Genomic DNA, 18989 nt, shown 5'->3' on the forward strand with positions numbered 1-18989 from the left:
AAGAAGCCTGCCAACATTGTGAAGCTTGCACCTCATGCAACGCAGCTGCATTACCTGAATGATTTAAGAATAAATAAATAAAAATATAATAATAACATTAATAAACCGTGGTGGAGATGCAAAAACAACATATGAATCCAAAATTAACATGTATTTATGTTAGTGAGTAGTTTTTTGAGATTTACAATTATATTGTAAATTTACAGTATAATTGTAAATCTCGAAAAACTACTCACTTCTAAATCTTTTGTAGTCATTTTTGTATTACTTTAGTATAAATACATGTTAATTTGGATTCATATGTTGTTTTTTCTGACTTTATGTGAACGAAAAGACACAGAAGCAAAGTTTGTGGGGAATAATAGCCATTTTCTATACTTTTGAGGCATAAGCAATTAGGAAATAACACTTACTACCCAGGAACAAAAATTGTGTTACATAGTGTAATTTAGCACCAGTAGTCGCTCTGGTGCTAAACTTTCACAAGAGTTTAGCACCAATTTTCAAAATGATTTGCACGTCTGTCAAGGATGCTGGGTTCAGGATCAAAGGTTTCAATGGTCATCTTGCACCTATGTATATGCATCAGGGCAGAAAGGCATGAAGCTGATGGGTGGAATTGATATTTGTTCTTTAAAATGTTGTCATGTGAAAACCCACATTTGTAAGCAGCACTGCTTAACCCTTTAGGACCAAGTGTTTTAAGTGGAGTGTTCCCCAGGACCAAGGTTTATTTGACTCTCTTCCAATTAAAAATTCACAAATATGTTTTTTTTACAGTAGCATCTTGGAATTAATGTATCCCCTCCCCCGGAAAACTCTGGGGCACATTATAAAGTACAGGCTACCACATGAGAGATGTGACATCATATGATTAAACAATCTGGCAGTGATGATCAGTCCCTCCCCTGTCCAATGATATGCTGTTAATAAGCTGTACTTCTACGTACTACGTCCCTGTTCTCTGAATGGACAGCTAAATCCCTGCTATCATTGGTTGCTTCAAGTGTCCATTAAAAGAAAGTGATTGTTATGAACTGGAGTTATTCTACCTATCGCTCTCCATTTTGTTTTTATAAAACATAAAAGCAGCCAATGATTGTTCCTGCAGGGATGAACTTTTTAGTGAATTGGAACCCTACGGTCTTAAGTGAAATATGAGGGCTGGTATTTAATTATGGTCAGCGATAATAAACTCAGTTACCCAGAGATCGTTGACAGATCCCAGAGACCATGAGACTCAATAGAAAATAGGGAGGTTAAACGGGTGTGGGTCACAGACAGATAATGTACAACCTCGCCGCCTATATCAAAAATGCTATCCTTTTAAAAATATTCTGACGGGGGGGGGGTATGGTTGTACTAATTATTTAAAATTTTACAAAAAATTGTAAATTAATTATTTAGAAGTGTTGGAAGAAAAGACAGTAAAAGTGATTTATCCAGTGTCACAGAGACGGCCGAAGTGGGCGGCGTCAGAACCAGGAAAGGTAATGAAATATACAAAACACAGGACGGATGAAATGAAATGATGAAGACGCCTGTTGGCGCCGGTTTAATGCAAAATAAAAGGTTTAACAAACACGAAACACACAGGACACGGCACTCTACGCCAAAATAAATAGACAAACAAAAACAGACTAAAATTAACAAAACGGTGCACGGACAGACACTGACAAACACGGTAGCGGATACTTTGTTTTGTTGTTGTTGTTGTTATTATTATTACTACTACTACTTTCCTTATTTCCTCCGTCTCCAATCCCGTTCTCCGCTCACCGAACACCCAACCCCCAGTATGTGACAACGTGCATCTATATATACTATTGTGCTGGGATTCAATTACCAATTAATTATTCACTTGAATCCCAGCACGTGAATTAATAAAGTGCAATTCCCCGTGCTCACATATTACTACATTTTACTTGCACGTGAAGTGCTGTGCAATCCTCGTGCCTAAATACACATATACATTTTTAAACACTCGTGTTACACAGACCCGTTTATATCCCGTGTACCAATGTCTATACACCAACATTTAACACACCACACGCAACACATAACAGATAATATACACAGGGGCGGGCACTTTGTTACATATACCCCCTCCTGTGCAAAGCACACATGGCCTCAATGGCCACCTCCCCCCTTAAAAGCCCAAAAGTCCCGCCCAAAGTCCTTGGCCAGGACCAGAGGCTTCCAGGGGCCCACAGGTCGTAATGCTGTCAGCGGGTAGCATTCTCCTGCCAGGGTAGTCCTAGCAGCGGAAAGGCTGCTTGGGGTGTGGTCTCCTGACCTTCCTCCTTCTTCGGCGCCGGCAGCTCCCCTTGGTGGGGCTTCAACCACCGTTCTTCCTGCAGGGAAGAAACTGCAGAGGGAGCAGGTCTCCGGACCTCCCCCACGATCTCCGGCGGAGAAACTGCTGCTGGGGTTGGCGGTCTCCAGACCTCCCCCCCCTTCTCCGGCAGCGAAACTGCTGCTGGGGTTGGCGGTCTCCAGACCTCCTCCCCCTCCTCCGGCAGCGAAACTGCTGCTGGGGTTGGCGGTCTCCAGACCTCCTCCCCCTTCTCCGGCAGCGAAACTGCTGCTGGGGTTGGCGGTCTCCAGACCTCCTCCCCCTTCTCCGGCAGCGAAACTGCTGCTGGGGTTGGCGGTCTCCAGACCTCCTCCCCCTTCTCCGGCAGCGAAACTGCTGCTGGGGTTGGCTGTCTCCAGACCTCCTCCCCCTTCTCCGGCAGCGAAACTGCTGCTGGGGTTGGCGGTCTCCAGACCTCCTCCCCCTTCTTCATGGCCGGCAGCTCCCCTTCGTGGGGTTCCGGCCACAGTACTTCCGGCTGTGATGCGGAGCGGCGGGCAACCCCAGGCGATGCAGAGCGGCGGGCAACCCCAGGCGATGCAGAGCGGCGGGCAACCCCAGGCGATGCAGAGCGGCGGGCAACCCCAGGCGATGCAGAGCGGCGGGCAACCCCAGGCGATGCAGAGCGGCGGGCAACCCCAGGCGATGCAGAGGCAGGGCATCCTTGGGCGAAGCGAGGCTGGCATCCTTGGGCGAAGCGAGGCTGGCATCCTTGGGCGAAGCGAGGCTGGCATCCTTGGGCGAAGCGAGGCTGGCATCCTTGGGCGAAGCGAGGCTGGCATCCTTGGGCGAAGCGAGGCTGGCAGTCAGGACAAGCTGGGGTGCGGGTGTTGGCCCTCTTCTCGGCCACTGCAGCCGGGAGGTTCTTCCCCGTGCTTCCCTCAGCAGCCTATGCAAGGGCTGCTGAGGACCGCCAGCATCTAGTCCTGGCCCTTGTGGTGCAGGGAGAGGCAGCTCCTGCTCCTCTCCCCCTGATGGAGGTGGAGGCAGAGGAAGCTCCAGCTCCTCTCCTCGTGATGGTGGGGGAAGTGATACCAGCAGGCATTCACCCTCTGCTGGTGGGGGAAGTGATACCAGCAGGCATTCACCCTCTGCTGGTGGGGGAAGTGATACCAGCAGGCATTCACCCTCTGCTGGTGGACAGGTGATACCAGCAGGCATTCACCCTCTGCTGGTGGACAGGAACCCAGCAGGCATTCACCCTCTGCTGGTGGACAGGGACGGCAGGCAGAGCTGCAGCTCCTCTCTCCCCCTGCCGGTGGCGGTGGGTGACAGAGGCAGACCACTGTGCTCCCTACCTGCGAACGGTGGAGTGGGTGGCCAGAGAGCAGCGGCCTCCTGTGCTCTACCCCTGACGGGTGAGAGGGAGGAGGCAGAGGCAGCTCCTGCTGCTCTCCCCCTGCCGGTGGAGGTAGGCAGAGGCAGCTAGGTGGCGGAGGCAGAGGCAGCTCCTGCTGCTCTGCTCCTGCCGGTGGAGGTGGCGGAGGCAGAGGCAGCTCCTGCTGCTCTGCTCCTGCCGGTGGAGGTGGCGGAGGCAGAGGCAGCTCCTGCTGCTCTCCCCCTGCCGGTGGAGGTGGCGGAGGCAGAGGCAGCTCCTGTGCTCTCCCCCTGAATTGGAGGGAAGGCAGAGGCAGAGGCAGCCTGCTGCTCTCCCCCTGCCGGTGGAGGTGGCGGAGGCAGAGGCAGCTCCTGCTGCTCTCCCCCTGCCGGTGGAGGTGGCGGAGGCAGAGGCAGCTCCTGCTGCTCTGCTCCTGCCGGTGGAGGTGGCGGAGGCAGAGGCAGCTCCTGCTGCTCCGCGCCTGCCGGTGGAGGTTGTCCTGCCGGTGGAGGTGGGAGGAGTCTCCTGTGGGAGCGGCGTGTAGTCTACCCTTGATACAGGGGACTGGTGCGGCTCTCCCTCACTTGCAGGGGACTGGTGCGGCTCTTCCTCCCTTGCAGGAGACTGGTGCGGCTGTGGAGACAGCGGTGGGACCTCTGCCTTCCTCTTCCCCTTTCCCCTTCTCTGCCACCTCCTCACCTTCCTCTCCTGCGGCAGTTCCTCCTCTCCTTCCTGGTAGGGGCAGCGCACCACCGGGTGCCCAAACTCCCCACAGGCAAGGCACCAGCCCTGGTCCTCCAGACCACCGAGGAACTCCTCCAGGTCCTGGCAGCCATCTCTCCAGTCCCAGCCTTCCATGTTTTATTTTTTTTTTGTTGTTGCTGTGGGTTTTTTTTTTTTTGCTTTTTTTTTTTTTTTTTTGACAAAACACCTCTCCTGGTCTGACGCTTGGAGGCGCTGTTAAATCCCACGCAGGACACCACGTGTCACAGAGACGGCCGAAGTGGGCGGCGTCAGAACCAGGAAAGGTAATGAAATATACAAAACACAGGACGGATGAAATGAAATGATGAAGACGCCTGTTGGCGCCGGTTTAATGCAAAATAAAAGGTTTAACAAACACGAAACACACAGGACACGGCACTCTACGCCAAAATAAATAGACAAACGAAAACAGACTAAACTTAACACAACGGTGCACGGACAGACACTGACAAACACGGTGAGCGGATACTTTGTTGTTGTTGTTGTTGTTATTATTATTATTACTACTACTACTTTCCTTATTTCCTCCGTCTCCAATCCCGTTCTCCGCTCACCGAACACCCAACCGCAGTATGTGATTATCTATATATACTGTTGTGCTGGGATTCAATTACCAATTAATTATTCACTTGAATCCCAGCACGTGAATTAATAAAGTGCAATTCCCCGTGCTCACATATTACTACATTTTACTTGCACGTGAAGTGCTGTGCAATCCTCGTGCCTAAATACACATATACATTTTTAAACACTCGTGTTACACAGACCCGTTTATATCCCGTGTACCAATGTCTATACACCAACATTTAAACACACCACACGCAACACATAACAGATAATATACACAGGGGCGGGCACTTTGTTACACCAGTTATTTATATTTTAATCATGGGTGCTGTAATATTGTACATTTAATTCTGGGTTGTGGAATGAAAAGTGCTGAGAGTAGTCCCTCTCAAAGAAAAAGTGGAATCGTCTGAAGTTGTTTCTCGGGAGGGCGGCACACATCAGGACGACTACTCCTTGTGTTTTAAGAAGGTTGGAATGCAGAGAGACATTCCTTCCTACAAGATAATGTTGTTCAAATGTCTGGATTAGAACTCTGACACTTTTTTAAAAAATATTTTCTCTGTTTATTTTAGGTCTGTAAAATCTTTCAAGTTCCATTTGTCTCCAGTTGTATTTTTATAGTTTTACTGTCAACTTGGATTTAGGTTGGTTCTGAGAGTAGTTTGTCTGTTTAAGCAAAGTAGTAATTCCAGACCCAGAGGGAACAAAAGATTTCCACATACTGTATATCAATGAAAGTATGGAATACTCATTGTGATGTTGTGATTGTTTATTTTGTGATATGGGAAAGTAGTTCCTCTTTGTTTTCATTGTTGTATGTGCATGGATATCATAGTAGTGGATGTTGTCTTGTATCCTTCTCATTTTACATAATAAATACTAGATATGTGGAACACTAGTCGTGTTTTTATACACGTACACGTGATTGATGCTGATTGCGATACTTGTACATATACAGCAGTGATCAACACAGCAGCTTTTCAGCCTGTATTTAGAAGTGTTAGACAGCAAAAGATAAACAAACCAAACCAGATTATGCACGTGCACGCATAGTCATCTCTATGGAAAGCCACCTGGATCAATAAAGCGTTGTGATGCTTTAGTGCGAGTCAGACTCTCATGGGACAGAAAAATGGCAAGCACATGAAATTTATGTAGATTGTATCTATTATATATTGGTTGCGACTTTCTGTTATGTTGAATGTAATAAATAACGGTGAGTTATTTTCCATTTCATTTTACAATGCCATTTCCACTTTTGTTTTATTTGAAGTGTTTGAAGTTAAATTTAAATTTGTTTGTTTGTTTGTTTGTTCAGCTACAAAAAGGCACAAGCAAACCTCATTATTACCTTATGAAAACATGTGTATGGCCACTGTTTATTTTGAAGAAACAGCAATGACAAGGAATGAAAAAAATAAAATAAACTGTCAATGTTATGTACTATTTATTTCAGGAAAAAACAAAACGTTTAACTTGAACTGCTATTTTGGCATACTTTGTTTTGTAGTTAATTCACTGGGGTAAAGTGAGGCCTACACAACGTATTCTTTACTTTTGGGATATTTTTGTACTTTAACGTGTTACATAGTGTAACGTCTTACTGTAAAACAAAGGCACACACGGGCCACACCCCCCTGCCCTGCTGCTATGCTGTCTTTGCCTGCCTTCTGAGCAATATCATGGGTTTTATTATTTTTGAAAACAAATGAATATCTGAGCGAATATTTAAACTGATCTAATATCCAAACATGAAAGTCCTGTGTTCATCCCAGCACATATAATATAGATAGAGAGAGAGAGACTTTAAACCAGTTTTTTTTTTTTTTTTTTTTTTTGCTTGAGGACTGCTTCTTTTAATTATTATTATTTTTTCTTCAAAGACTCGACACACATTTTATTTGTCAGATTACATCCCATATGTATGCTGTGTGTGATGCTAACGACATGATTATGCTTGAAGAGTTGGCCATGTTTTTACTCTGCAGGCCCACAGTGTAAATCATGTTGGACAGTTGATTACAAATACCTACAAAACAGAATAATGTGGGTGCAATATAAAAGTATGAAGTTTTGTTTTATAAACCAAAAGTAAGTACTTGAAGATAATATCCTTAAGGAATAGAAAGAAGACAAGCATTGAACTGCTATTTGGCATTCTTTTGTTTTGTAGTTAATTCACTGGGGTAAAATAAGTCCTACGCAAGTTATTCTTTACTACTGGGACATTTTTCTATTTTAACGTGTTACATACTGTAAGGGCTTGCTGTAAAATAAAGGTGCACATACAGGGGCACGGCCACGCCCCCTGCCCCTGCGGCTATGCCTTTATTTCTTGAAAAACAAACTAATATTTAAATTGAGCGAATATCCGAACATGAAAATTGTTCCAGCATTATTATAACTATGCTAGTTTTCTCTAAAACAAAACATAGCTCAACCAAATACTTCCTCTTTTTTTGTTTTCTGTCTTTCTGAAACCTGTTTCTTGGACACTATAGAGGTGCCTGCCTATGTGCTGTGACCTTTCAACTCTGGTTTGTTTATTTTGTTTTAAAGGTGCAGTGCAGTCTGTAGCCTACTCAACTATTCGCAATCTGAATGTTTATTAGGCTCTCAGGCCCATAGGGCTGGGAAGCCTATTGTTATTGCTAGAATTCTTGTTCTTTTTCTTCTTCCCGCCAAAAGTTGCTCGAAAACTGACAAAATTAGGCACGATGATAGATGCTTATGGAAGTTAATAGATGTTAATTGAACATATGTTGTAGGTCACATGGTTTGACCGCCGTATTGGATTTAAAAAAAAACAAACAATTAGCCTCAATGTAAAAATTTGTCTTTCAAAAACCACTTATTGCAGACTGCTGAAAGTTGGTATACTTGTTGAGGGATAGTCCAAGATTAACTGGTGTTTGTAAGAATGTGGTATGGCGGCCACGCTGCATGGCGTCCTAATCACACGGTACAGACGTCATAATCACAAAATACAAAGATCATCTTCTCCCAAACCGCTAGTCCGATTGAACCAAACCAAATGCCACACATGATCGTAGTGTGGTTGTCTTTTAAACATTGTTCAGTGGAAATTGCCTCAATAAAAAAAACATGGCGGCCACATTGAATGACATCAACAACTTATAAAACTGGCTAATACAGTGGCTTGCAAAAGTATTGACCCCCCTTGGCATTTCTCCTATTTTGATGCCTTACAACCTGGAATTAAAATTGATTTTTTGGGGGTTTGTATCATTTGATTTACACAACATGCCTACCACTTTGAAGATGCAAAATATTTTTTATTGTGAAACAAACAAGAAATAAGACAGAAAAACAGAAAACTTGAGCGTGCATAAGTATTCACCCCCCCAAAGTCAATCCTTTGTAGAGCCACCTTTTGCAGCAATTACAGCTGCAAGTCTCTTGGGGTATGTATCTATAAGCTTGGCACATCTAGCCACTGGGACTTTTGCCCATTCTTCAAGGCAAAACTGCTCCAGCTCCTTCAAGTTGGATGGGTTCCGCTGGTGTACAGCAATCTTTAAGTCATACCACAGATTGGATTGAGGTCTGGGCTTTGACTAGGCCATTCCAAGACATTTAAATGTTTCCCCTTAAACCACTCGAGTGTTGCTTTAGCAGTATGCTTAGGGTCATTGTCCTGCTGGAAGGTGAACCTCTGTCCCAGTCTGAAATCTCTGGAAGACTGAAACAGGTTTCCCTCAAGAATTTCCCTGTATTTAGCGCCATCCATCATTCCTTCAATTCTGACCAGTTTCCCAGTCCCTGCCGATGAAAAACATCCCCACAGCATGATGCTGCCACCACCATCTTCACTGTGGGGATGGTGTTATCGGGGTGATGAGAGGTGTTGGGTTTGTGACAGACATAGCATTTTCCTTGATGGCCAAAAATTTCAGTTTTAGTCTCATCTTCCATATGTTTGGGGAGTCTCCCACATGCGTTTTGGTGAAGACCAAACGTGTTTGCTTATTTTTTTCTTTAAGCAATGGCTTTTTTCTGGCCACTCGTCGTAAAGCCCAGCTCTGTGGAGTGTACAGCTTAAAGTGGTCCTATGGACAGATACTCCAATCTCCACTGTGGAGCTTTGCAGCTCCTTCAGGGTTATCTTTGGTCTCTTTGTTGCCTCTCTGATTAATGCCCTCCTTGCCTGGTCCGTGAGTTTTGGTGGGCGGCCCTCTCTTGCCAGGTTTGTTGTGGTGCCATATTCTTTCCATTTTTTAATAATGGCTTTAATGGTGCTCCGTGGGATGTTCAAAATTTCTGATATTTTTTTATAACCCAACCCTGATCAGTACTTCTCCACAACTTTGTCCCTGACTTGTTTGGAGAGCTCCTTGGTCTTCATGGTGCAGCTTGTTTGGTGGTGCCCCTTGCTTAGTGGTGTTGCAGACTCTGGGGCCTTTCAGAATAGGTGTCTATATACTGAGATCATGTGACACTTAGATTGCACACAGGTGGACTTTATTTAACTAATTATGCGACTTCTGAAGGTAACTGGTTGCACCAGATCTTATTTAGAGGCTTAATAGCAAAGGGGGTGAATACATATGCACGCACCACTTTTCCGTTATTTATTTTTTAGAATTTTTTTAAACAAGTTATTTTTTTCATTTCACTTCACCAATTTGGACTATTTTGTGTATGTCCATTACATGAAATCCAAATAAAAATCAATTTTAATTCCAGGTTGTAAGGCAACAAAATAGGAAAAATGCCAAGGGGTCAATACTTTCGCAAGCCACTGTAACTCCTTGTAGAGTAAAGATAGGACCGTGGTTACTATGGAACCCATAGTAACCTATGTATGCTTTATTAAAAAAATGCCTTTGCCCATGAGCTTTCACCTCTCCTAAAGGTAAAATGTAAAACTGGCTTATATCTCCTAAGAGAGTGCAGATAGGGTAATGGTTACTATCGAACACATATAGTAACCTGTGTATACATTCTTTACTATTTGTGTTTGGTACTGGTACTGGCATTCTGCACAGTTTGCTAAAGTGTTTGGTACTGGTACTATTACTGGTACTGGAAGCCATAAAGTTGCTTGCAAATGTAGTTTTTATTGTTATTATTATTGACAGAAAAGCTGGTTTCATTTTGAACACGGTAATACAAAGTTATTTGCCACATTGATGAATATTTTTCATAAATATATTGGTTAAATAAGTACATTTCCGCCAGTCGCCCACAGATAAATAGGAACATTTTATATTTAGAAATCAGACATTTTACGCTACATGACCAGTGTGAAATCCTCCACAATACAGGTATTCTAAAAAAAAAAAGTTAAGTTTGCTTTAACATTAGCAGACAGTTCAGTGCCGCTTATTGCTAGTGCTTTGGTATAATCTCAAGACCTTCAGTATTGAGACTACCCTTTTAAAATCTCTGCAAATAAAGTCAAAAAATGACTATTGAATAGCTTCAAAATCTTCATCAAAAGTCGTGGAGTTTAGTATTCTTTCAATCAATCAATCGATATTTATTTTATAGTGGACCACAAAGTACTTTAGAAGATAAAGTGCCTTGTCTCTGTGCGCTCTCTACAGGCCCCTTGCTGGATGTTAAATATATTTTAAATTGGATGCAATAAAGAGACCACACTTTCACAGATAACCCTTTGACAGAAAAGGGGAATGCAATTGATCATGCTAGAATAAATTAACAAAATGTCTGACTTTCTATAACTAGATCTACTTAATTCAGAGAGGAAGTATAGCTTTGCTACCCTTTAAATCAAGATGGATTTTTTTTCAAGTTGGAGTTCCCAACATTTTTGGTGTTGCCTTTTTTTAAGCACCAGCTTTTACAGGAAAGATCTGTTTATGGTTTACGAAAGTGTGTAGGAAGCTTCAATGGGCGAAATCACAGTGCCATTTTTTTACAGAATCGAGTCTTTCTATTCTTACTATTCTTTCTATTCTTGTCCAGTCATATGCCCTATTGATGGGCTTGGGTTTCAGAAACGCTGTTAAAAATTGTTCTTTGCACAAAGTTGGCATTAAAGTGACACCACCAGTTTAATACAGTAGGGTTGTGGTATCTGTTTGTTCTATGTTGCCTTATAACTGTTTTGCCATAAGCAAGTATGATATTTTTTTTTATTTTTTTACACCTTGCAATAAAACATATAAACTCCTTCATTGACTTATTTGATCTCTACCAGGCCTAGAGGTTTCACACTCTTGAGCACATTGGTTTTGTTTGAGTTTTGTGACTATAATAGGCTAGTTTCAGTGTTGTAGTCTAAGACAATGTTGAGTATTGGGGACAACCTTTAAAAGAAAAACGTTAGCTTTGCCATGCATCTAGTGCAGTGGTACTCGCTTGTGGCTCTTTCAGACCATGCCTTTTTGCAACAGTGTTTTTACTGGCTTAATTCAAGAACTAGATTCAGTTAAACAATTATGGACCTTGTTTGTAAAGGCTGGAAAGAGTGACAAGAGAGTAACTCTGATCTGGTGTTTTCATAGTCAAATCATTTGATTAGTAAGAAATAAAACAAACGTTTCTTCAGGTGTTTCTTTTTTATTAGTGTTTTCCCATTGATATTATCAGTATTGCTATTTTGGTTCTGTTAGTATTAAATTTCAGAAATGTTAACATTGGAAAACAAATGAAAAATATGCATTGTTTTCAGTTTGAAATGTTCACTTTTGAATGGCAAAGGTGAGAGATCTGTCAGCTGCTGGCATCCCTTCTAATAATTTATGTTTAATTGAACATTTTAACACTGTAGTTTTCCTTTGCTCCCATACTAAACATAGCAGTGTGTTCTGTTTTAACATTAGTTAAGTTTGAAGTAAAGCAGAAAGTAATATCTTCTTGCTCTTGAGAGTAACGGTTCCTTGTGATATTTCACATTTAATAACAAGAAAGTCTGCCTTGGCTCATTTGAAAAGCTACAAGATAGATTAAACCAAGCTGATTTTAAAGATATTCGTTGTAACATTTTCTCACAAGTAGCTTTAAAAATAATTGGTATGGTGTGAAATAACACCAAGGTGGTAAACATTTGCTGTTAGGATTATTCACTGTTTTAGGGTTAAAAAAAAAAAAAAAAAAAAATTATATCTATATATATATTTTGTAACAATATCCAATTTTTTTTTTGCAGGTCTGGTTACAACTACTTCGCGAAAGCTAGATCGAGAACAACAAGCCGAACACATTCTTGAAGTAAGTGAATTTCTATTATTTGTTTAGAAGTCACACTTTAGACAGAAGGATAAACATTTTTTTAGAAATACCTTTAAAAACAGGTGCACTTACAAATCAGTATGCTGCCATTGATACATTATATACAGTTAATATTTAAATCCTTGGAATTATGCGAATCAAGCAACCTTCTAATAGGCTACCAAGACAGTCTGACATTCGTTTAAATACATATTTCATGTAATTAACAGTGTTGCAAGTGTTTGGGTTATCCAGCGGATAACATAATTCCCAAAGGGTTGCTGTCTGTTTGGGAGGCTTGATAAGTTAGAGTAGTATTCCCTAGCTTGCAAAGGAAGCTGGGACTATAGGCTCATTTGTATTCTCCTGATTGTCCATCTGATGAGTGAAGGAACAGATTCATCTAATCTAATTTTTGATGATAAAAAATGCATTTAGAATGTTGTGTTAAAGCTGTAACTGTTATCATTTGAGTTTATAATGGTAGAGTAACGTTGCTAAATTGTAAAAAAAGATAGGGAAACTAATCTAAACCTATTCAGCATTAGTCACGTAATTTGTGACATTTGTCTAAGTATACCCTTCTGGGTTTTTAAAAGCTCAAGCTGAATTTATTTTAAGTTTTAAAAGCTTTTAGTTTCAAAGCTTTTTGTGTTTTTGACCCATGTGCTTGTATGGTGTAACCATTGTAGATACAAATATAATGGTGGTAAAAAAAAGACGTTTATGAAAAAAAAAAGGTTATTGTATCTCTATGGATGTCCTTTTCTGTTCATAATGAATCTTCCATTTGGGTTTGTACCATGACTGTGATATATAGTCACACCTGAAGTGTAATTTGTGACCGTTTTTCTGATTAAGATATGAACTGTTTATTAATTGCTGAGTAAATGTATGACGCACAATATTCTACATGAGCAACCTTTTATGTTTTTATTACGTAAAGTAGTTTTTTACTTTAACCCCTATGTATTCTCCCCTGCCACAAACAAAATAGCTAACTTCGGATTTTATTAAATGATTGAAACTGTTTTGTAGTTTAAAATTACATTCTTACATGAAATGCACCAGTGAAACCTGCTACAGGAAAGAAAAGAAAGGGGTTTGACCTCTGTGTTCTAAAACAAAAACACAATGTGGTGGTGTTCCTAGCCTAGGCAAACGTTTAGGCTCACTGCTTTTAGATTGGGTTGCTTTGCTGATGCTGTTGTACTGAACTTTGCACGTGGACAGTATACGCAGGAGGAAAGTGGTAAATGGTATAAGCTTCCTGCTTTTTGATGAGACTGTCTCTATCCATCATGCTTCTGTTTGCTAATCTACTGTGTTATATAACAGTTTATAACAACAGTATAACAACAGTCCTTGTGTTAAAGCGACCTGAAATCCCACTAAAGACCCCATAGTAGCACTCTGGTGGTTAATGTTGTAGTTGTATCATTCTCTTTTTAAATTGTTATCTGTTATAATAATAAACTAATTCGGTGAACATTTGGATTCCTGATGTCTGATTTTATTTTCTAACTGTGGTGCAGAGGTGCTACGTTTTTTGTAACTATCTTCCTAATTAATTGTACACTGAAAACCTGTCCAGACAGCTTGAATGGCCACTTTTTACTTTGACATTTAGAGTACAACAAAACCCAAGTGGGCTTTGCAGGGAGATGAATTAATGAACTGATAAAAACAATTTTTGGTGCCAATGGATATATTTGTCATTCTTTATTTTGATAATGTAGTGGTTAAAAAATACAGTGAAAATACAGCCTAATGTGGTGTTTATTTTAATTTTTATTTATTTACCTTGTTTCTTTTCACAGATAACTGTCATTGATCATGGTGTTCCTCCAAAGTCAGCTGTTGCCAGAATGATAGTGAAGGTTTTGGATGAAAATGACAACAGACCACATTTCTTGGAGAAGACCTATAAAATTAAGCTTCCTGAGCGTGAGAAACCTGACCGAGAGAGATCTGCCAAGCGGGAACCCATTTATAGAGTTATTGCTGCAGATAAGGATGAAGGCCCCAATGCTGAAATCTCTTACAGCATTGAGGAGGGTGATGAACATGGGAAATTCTTTATCGAACCGAAAACAGGAGTAGTTTTGTCCAATAAGTTTTCTGCAGCTGGAGAGTATGATATCCTTACAGTAAGTTGGTGCTGCAGTAGATTGGAGGCTATTTCATACAGGACCATACTGATGTACTGAAGCAAGATTTTGTAATGATTAGCCCAATATAAATGTCCATGTTAAATCCTTAGTTTGCAAGTAGGTTTGAGTACTTTAACACTTCAATATAATAGTTGTGTATTCTAAATAGGATGTTCTTTTGTAGATTAAAGCTGTGGACAATGGTCGACCTCAGAAGTTTTCCACTACCCGGCTGCATGTTGAATGGATCCCAAAGCCTAAGCCATCCACAAAGATGCTTTCTTTTGATGAACCATTTTTCTCATTCTCAGTAATGGAGAGTGATCCAGTTGCTCATATGGTTGGTGTAATAACATGTGAGCCCATTGACAACCCACTCTGGTTTGACATCACTGGTGAGTCACATTTGTAGATTTAAGGAATGCTGTACTGTAGGTTATTAATTGCACTTGATACATATTTAATATATTTGTAGACCCTGTTTTTAAAGATAGAAGCTTGTCTGTGACTTACTGTACTATTATAATATATATATATATATATATATATATATATATATATATATATATATATATATATATATATATATATATATATATATATCCTATATATATATAGTATTCTATCATAACTCTGACAACTAGATTTAGTCTTCCCAATCATTGTTCTGCTTTGCATGGTGTGCCTTTTTTAGTTCTGTTCTGAATAATTTCGTACTTTGTTTCAACCTATCTTTCTGTTTCTGATCCTAACCAGCATCCCTGTGACTGACACACTTTTCTGTTTCTATTCTACCTTCCTTTTTCTTTCTTTCAAATGTTTTTGGATTTGCAAGGAGGCAAGCAAGCTAAAGAAGCATTTTACATCGTTCAGATGGCTTGTGACCTGAACTGTACAGCAGAAGGTAGCTGCTGAGATCTAATAATGTACAGATGTTGTACATTATGAGATCTGAGTGTTCTTAACTTGTGGCATGCAGGGCAAACTGGCCATTGACTTTCATTAGGGCACATAATGCTGTGCAAGCCCTTCTTTTGGCTGTATATATCCTAAAATATATGTTGTAGGAGCATAAAAGTAAGTGTATACATTTTTTAAGATCAAAAGGTACCAGAAAAATGTCAACAATTTTAAGTGATGCAGGGGAAATATTGGTTTGAAATTTAGCTCCTTAGTCAATTACCAGTAAATATTTTAATAGTATTAACTGAATTATATAATGGTATTTTTATAAAATTTACAAAGATGCAAAGTTTGATATATATATATATATAATATAAAATTTTTACCATAATTTTGACCATGTCAATTCTTCTTATTCAATCCAGGTGGGAACTATAACAGCCGGTTTGATGTGGGCAAGGGCAGCGGAACAATCATTGTTGCCAGGCCTCTCGATGCAGAACAGAAATCAAATTACAACCTGACAGTGGAGGCAACAGATGGAATGAAATCTATCAGCACCCAGGTAATTGAATTGCTAATGAAATGTTTATGGAAAGTAGATTTAGTAACTGTTCTTTTTCTTGACATTAATGCCGTGAAATCGGGATACTGCTGGAAATAATCCGAAAAGTCTGCATACAAGTGGCTTGTCAATCAGTATGCATTAAATGTGGGAGCCATTTCTTGCGGTACATGGCAACTCCAGAAAAAATGGATGGATGTTTTTATTTTATAAAGAGATATTGAAGTGCATGCCCTTGTCCCCAGTTTCTTAACTTTTTATTAAATTTATTTAGCCGCATGTCCTTATGGAAATGTGTTGAGAGTTGTAGTTTTTAAAAGTACCAGATATGACTGATTCTGGTAAATGAAGATACATATACAGGACTGTTGATTTGCATATATATATATATATATATATGCACACACACAAAAGTATTCAGATACCTGACCAATTCTCTCATATTACTGAATTACAAATGGTACATTGAAATTTCGTTTTGTTTGATATTTTATTTTTAAACAGTGAAACTCAGAATCAATTATTGTAAGGTGACATTGGTTTTATGTTGGGAAATATTTTTAAGAAAAATTAAAAACTGAAATATCTTGCTTGCATAAGTATTCAACCCCTGTGCTGTGGAAGCTCCCAGTTTGCACCGAAGAAAGAAATTGCCCAAACGAGGACACAGTTACCTTACCATTGGCCTCCACCTGTGAACCATTAAAGTTGCTGTCACATTTTCTGGATAAAAACCCCACTGTTGAAGGATCATTGGTAAGGCTGTGAATCTGAAGGTAAATGAAGACCAAAGAGCATTCTACAGAAGTTAGAGATACAGTAATACAAATGCATAGATTAGGGAAAGGGTACAAAATAATATCCAAGTGTTTGGATATCCTAGTGAGCACAGTTGGATCAATAATCAGGAAGTGGAAGCTGCATCACACCACCCAGGCACTGCCAAGAAAAGGCCGTCCCTCAAAACTCAGCGCTCAAACAAGAAGGAGACTTGTGAGAGAAGCCACAGAGAGGCCAACCATCACTTTGAAGGAGCTACAGAGTTCAGTGGCTGGGAGTGGAGTAATGGTGCACCAGTCAACCATATCAAGAGCTCTGTATAACACTGGCCTGTATGGGAGGGTGGCAAGAAAGAAGCCGTTACTCAAAAAGTACCATCTGAAAGCACATCTGGAGTTTGCCAGAAAGCATGAGAGTGACCCAGCTGCGATGTGGGAAAAGGTTTTGTGGTCAGATGAGACCAAGATAGAGCTTTTTGGCTAAAAACTCAAAGCGCTATGTGTGATGCAAACCTAACACTGCCCATGCCTCAAGACACACCATCCCTAAGGTGAAGTATGGTGGAGGCAGCATCATGCTGTGGGGATGCTTCTCATCAGCAGGGACTGGGCATCTTGTTACAATTGAAGGAAGAATGGATGGAGCAAAATACAGGAAAATACTGCAAGAGAATCTGCTTCAGTTTGCTAAAAAAACTGAAGCTTGGGAGGACAATAATCCCAAGCACAAGGCCAAAGCAACATTGGAGTGGCTCAAGAACAAAAAGGTGAATGTCCTAGAGTGGCCCAGTCAAAGTCCTGATCTCAATCCCATTGAGAATATGTGGCACTGTTTGAAAATTGCATTCCACGAGCGTCGTCCAACCAACCTGAACAACCTGGAGCAAATCTGCCAAGATGAATGGGCCAGAATCACTCCGATACTGTGTGCAAAGCTGGTACATACTTACCCCAAAAGACTTAAAGCTGTTATTGCAGCAAAAGGTGGCTCTACCAAATATTAATGTGTGGGGGTTGAATACTTATGCAAGCAAGATATTTCAGTTTTTATATTTTTCTTAAAAATATTTCCCAACATAAAACCAATGTCACCTTACAATAATTGATTTTGAGTTTAAGTGTTTAAAAATAAACTATCAAACAGAACGAAATTTCATTGTACCATTTGTAATTCAGTAATATGAGAGAATTGGTCAGGGGTCTGAATTCTTTTGCAAGGCACTGTATGTGTGTGTTTTCGTTGTGTGTGTGTGTGTGTGTGTGTGTGGTTTATATATATATATATTATATATATATATATATATATATATATATATATATATATATATATATATATATGTATATATATTGGTGAACTTTACCTTGGAAAATTTTCAAGTTTGTTTCTTTAACAAATGTTTATTTACCTTTTTCCAATGGAATCAGTGGGTGTAAATTCATATATCAGACAAGAAGATGAACGTCGAAAGTTTCATAACAATAACATAGACTAGATAAAAGAACTGTATATGCTCCCAGAGTACAAGCGAGCAAGTCTTTCCTTCACCAAAAGCACATTTGATTCTGCCATTCACTTCCGGAAAGGTCCTTAACCCATAGCAGTCCATTTATTCAACGCTTGTCAGGCGCGGCAGGTAAACTTATTTTCACATGCGCTGTTTATTTTAGGTGCTCTGTTTTAAAAAATAAATAAATAAATTCAGAGTAAAACAGGTTTAAAAGGCACTGCATGGCAAAAGGACACTCGGTATTGAATTTCCAGCCAAGCCACACCTCTTGTTCGTTGTATTTTTCACATACCTCTTCATAGTCGTGCATACTGATAAATCCTCTCCTGATCACTTGTGTTATCACCAAACTCCTCAATAATGCGATCCAAGTCATTATTTTATTACAATAACATCTCAAAAATGTAAGTGTTTTTTTTTGGAACGCTGGATGCGGAAGCAGCTGTCGTTTTTGTTTGTGTCCTTGTTATCTCTGTGGTGCAGGGGCTATGTGTATTGCTCAGATTATTATTATTTTTTTCCTGGCTTCTCATATCGGTCTCACTCAGACATTGAAAGGTTTTTTCTGTTTTTTCTGGAGAAAAAAAGATTAGAGACCTGTGCTTGACGTCTTTTTGAGGATGTCGGACAGGGTCTGACATCGGACTGCAAAGGAAATATTGTAATGTCGTACCAGGTCCAACATAGCACCGCAAAGGGGTTAAACTATCGCTAGATGGCGACAGAGACAGTAGAGTAAACCAACACTGCTGCACTTTAACTCGAGAAGAAAACCATAATGAATAACAGAACACATTATCACAATTTTCCAACTGAATGAGAATAAGACTACAAACATTCGTTTTCATAACCATAACTTTTACAATTTGGCT

The 18989-nt window shown here is 40.3% G+C and overlaps 1 protein-coding gene across 7 annotated transcripts in view; it reads left to right on the top strand.

Moving 5' to 3' along the window:
- Positions 1 to 18989, top strand: part of LOC121298477 (protocadherin Fat 1-like) — a 75941-nt gene that overhangs the window by 28692 nt on the left and 28260 nt on the right. For 5 of the 7 annotated variants that reach the window (XM_041225622.1, XM_041225616.1, XM_041225608.1 and 2 more), the window contains exons 4-8: positions 12148 to 12209; positions 14030 to 14359; positions 14547 to 14757; positions 15198 to 15266; positions 15691 to 15830. In XM_041225622.1, the coding sequence (XP_041081556.1) occupies positions 12148 to 12209; positions 14030 to 14359; positions 14547 to 14757; positions 15198 to 15266; positions 15691 to 15830 (812 nt within the window). The remainder of the gene's footprint in view (positions 1 to 12147; positions 12210 to 14029; positions 14360 to 14546; positions 14758 to 15197; positions 15267 to 15690; positions 15831 to 18989) is intronic. The other 2 variants (XM_041225639.1, XM_041225654.1) reach the window with 1 other exon arrangement.

Source organism: Polyodon spathula, chromosome 2 (genome assembly GCF_017654505.1).
Source record: "Polyodon spathula isolate WHYD16114869_AA chromosome 2, ASM1765450v1, whole genome shotgun sequence".
NCBI classification, from domain to species: Eukaryota; Metazoa; Chordata; class Actinopteri; order Acipenseriformes; family Polyodontidae; genus Polyodon; species Polyodon spathula.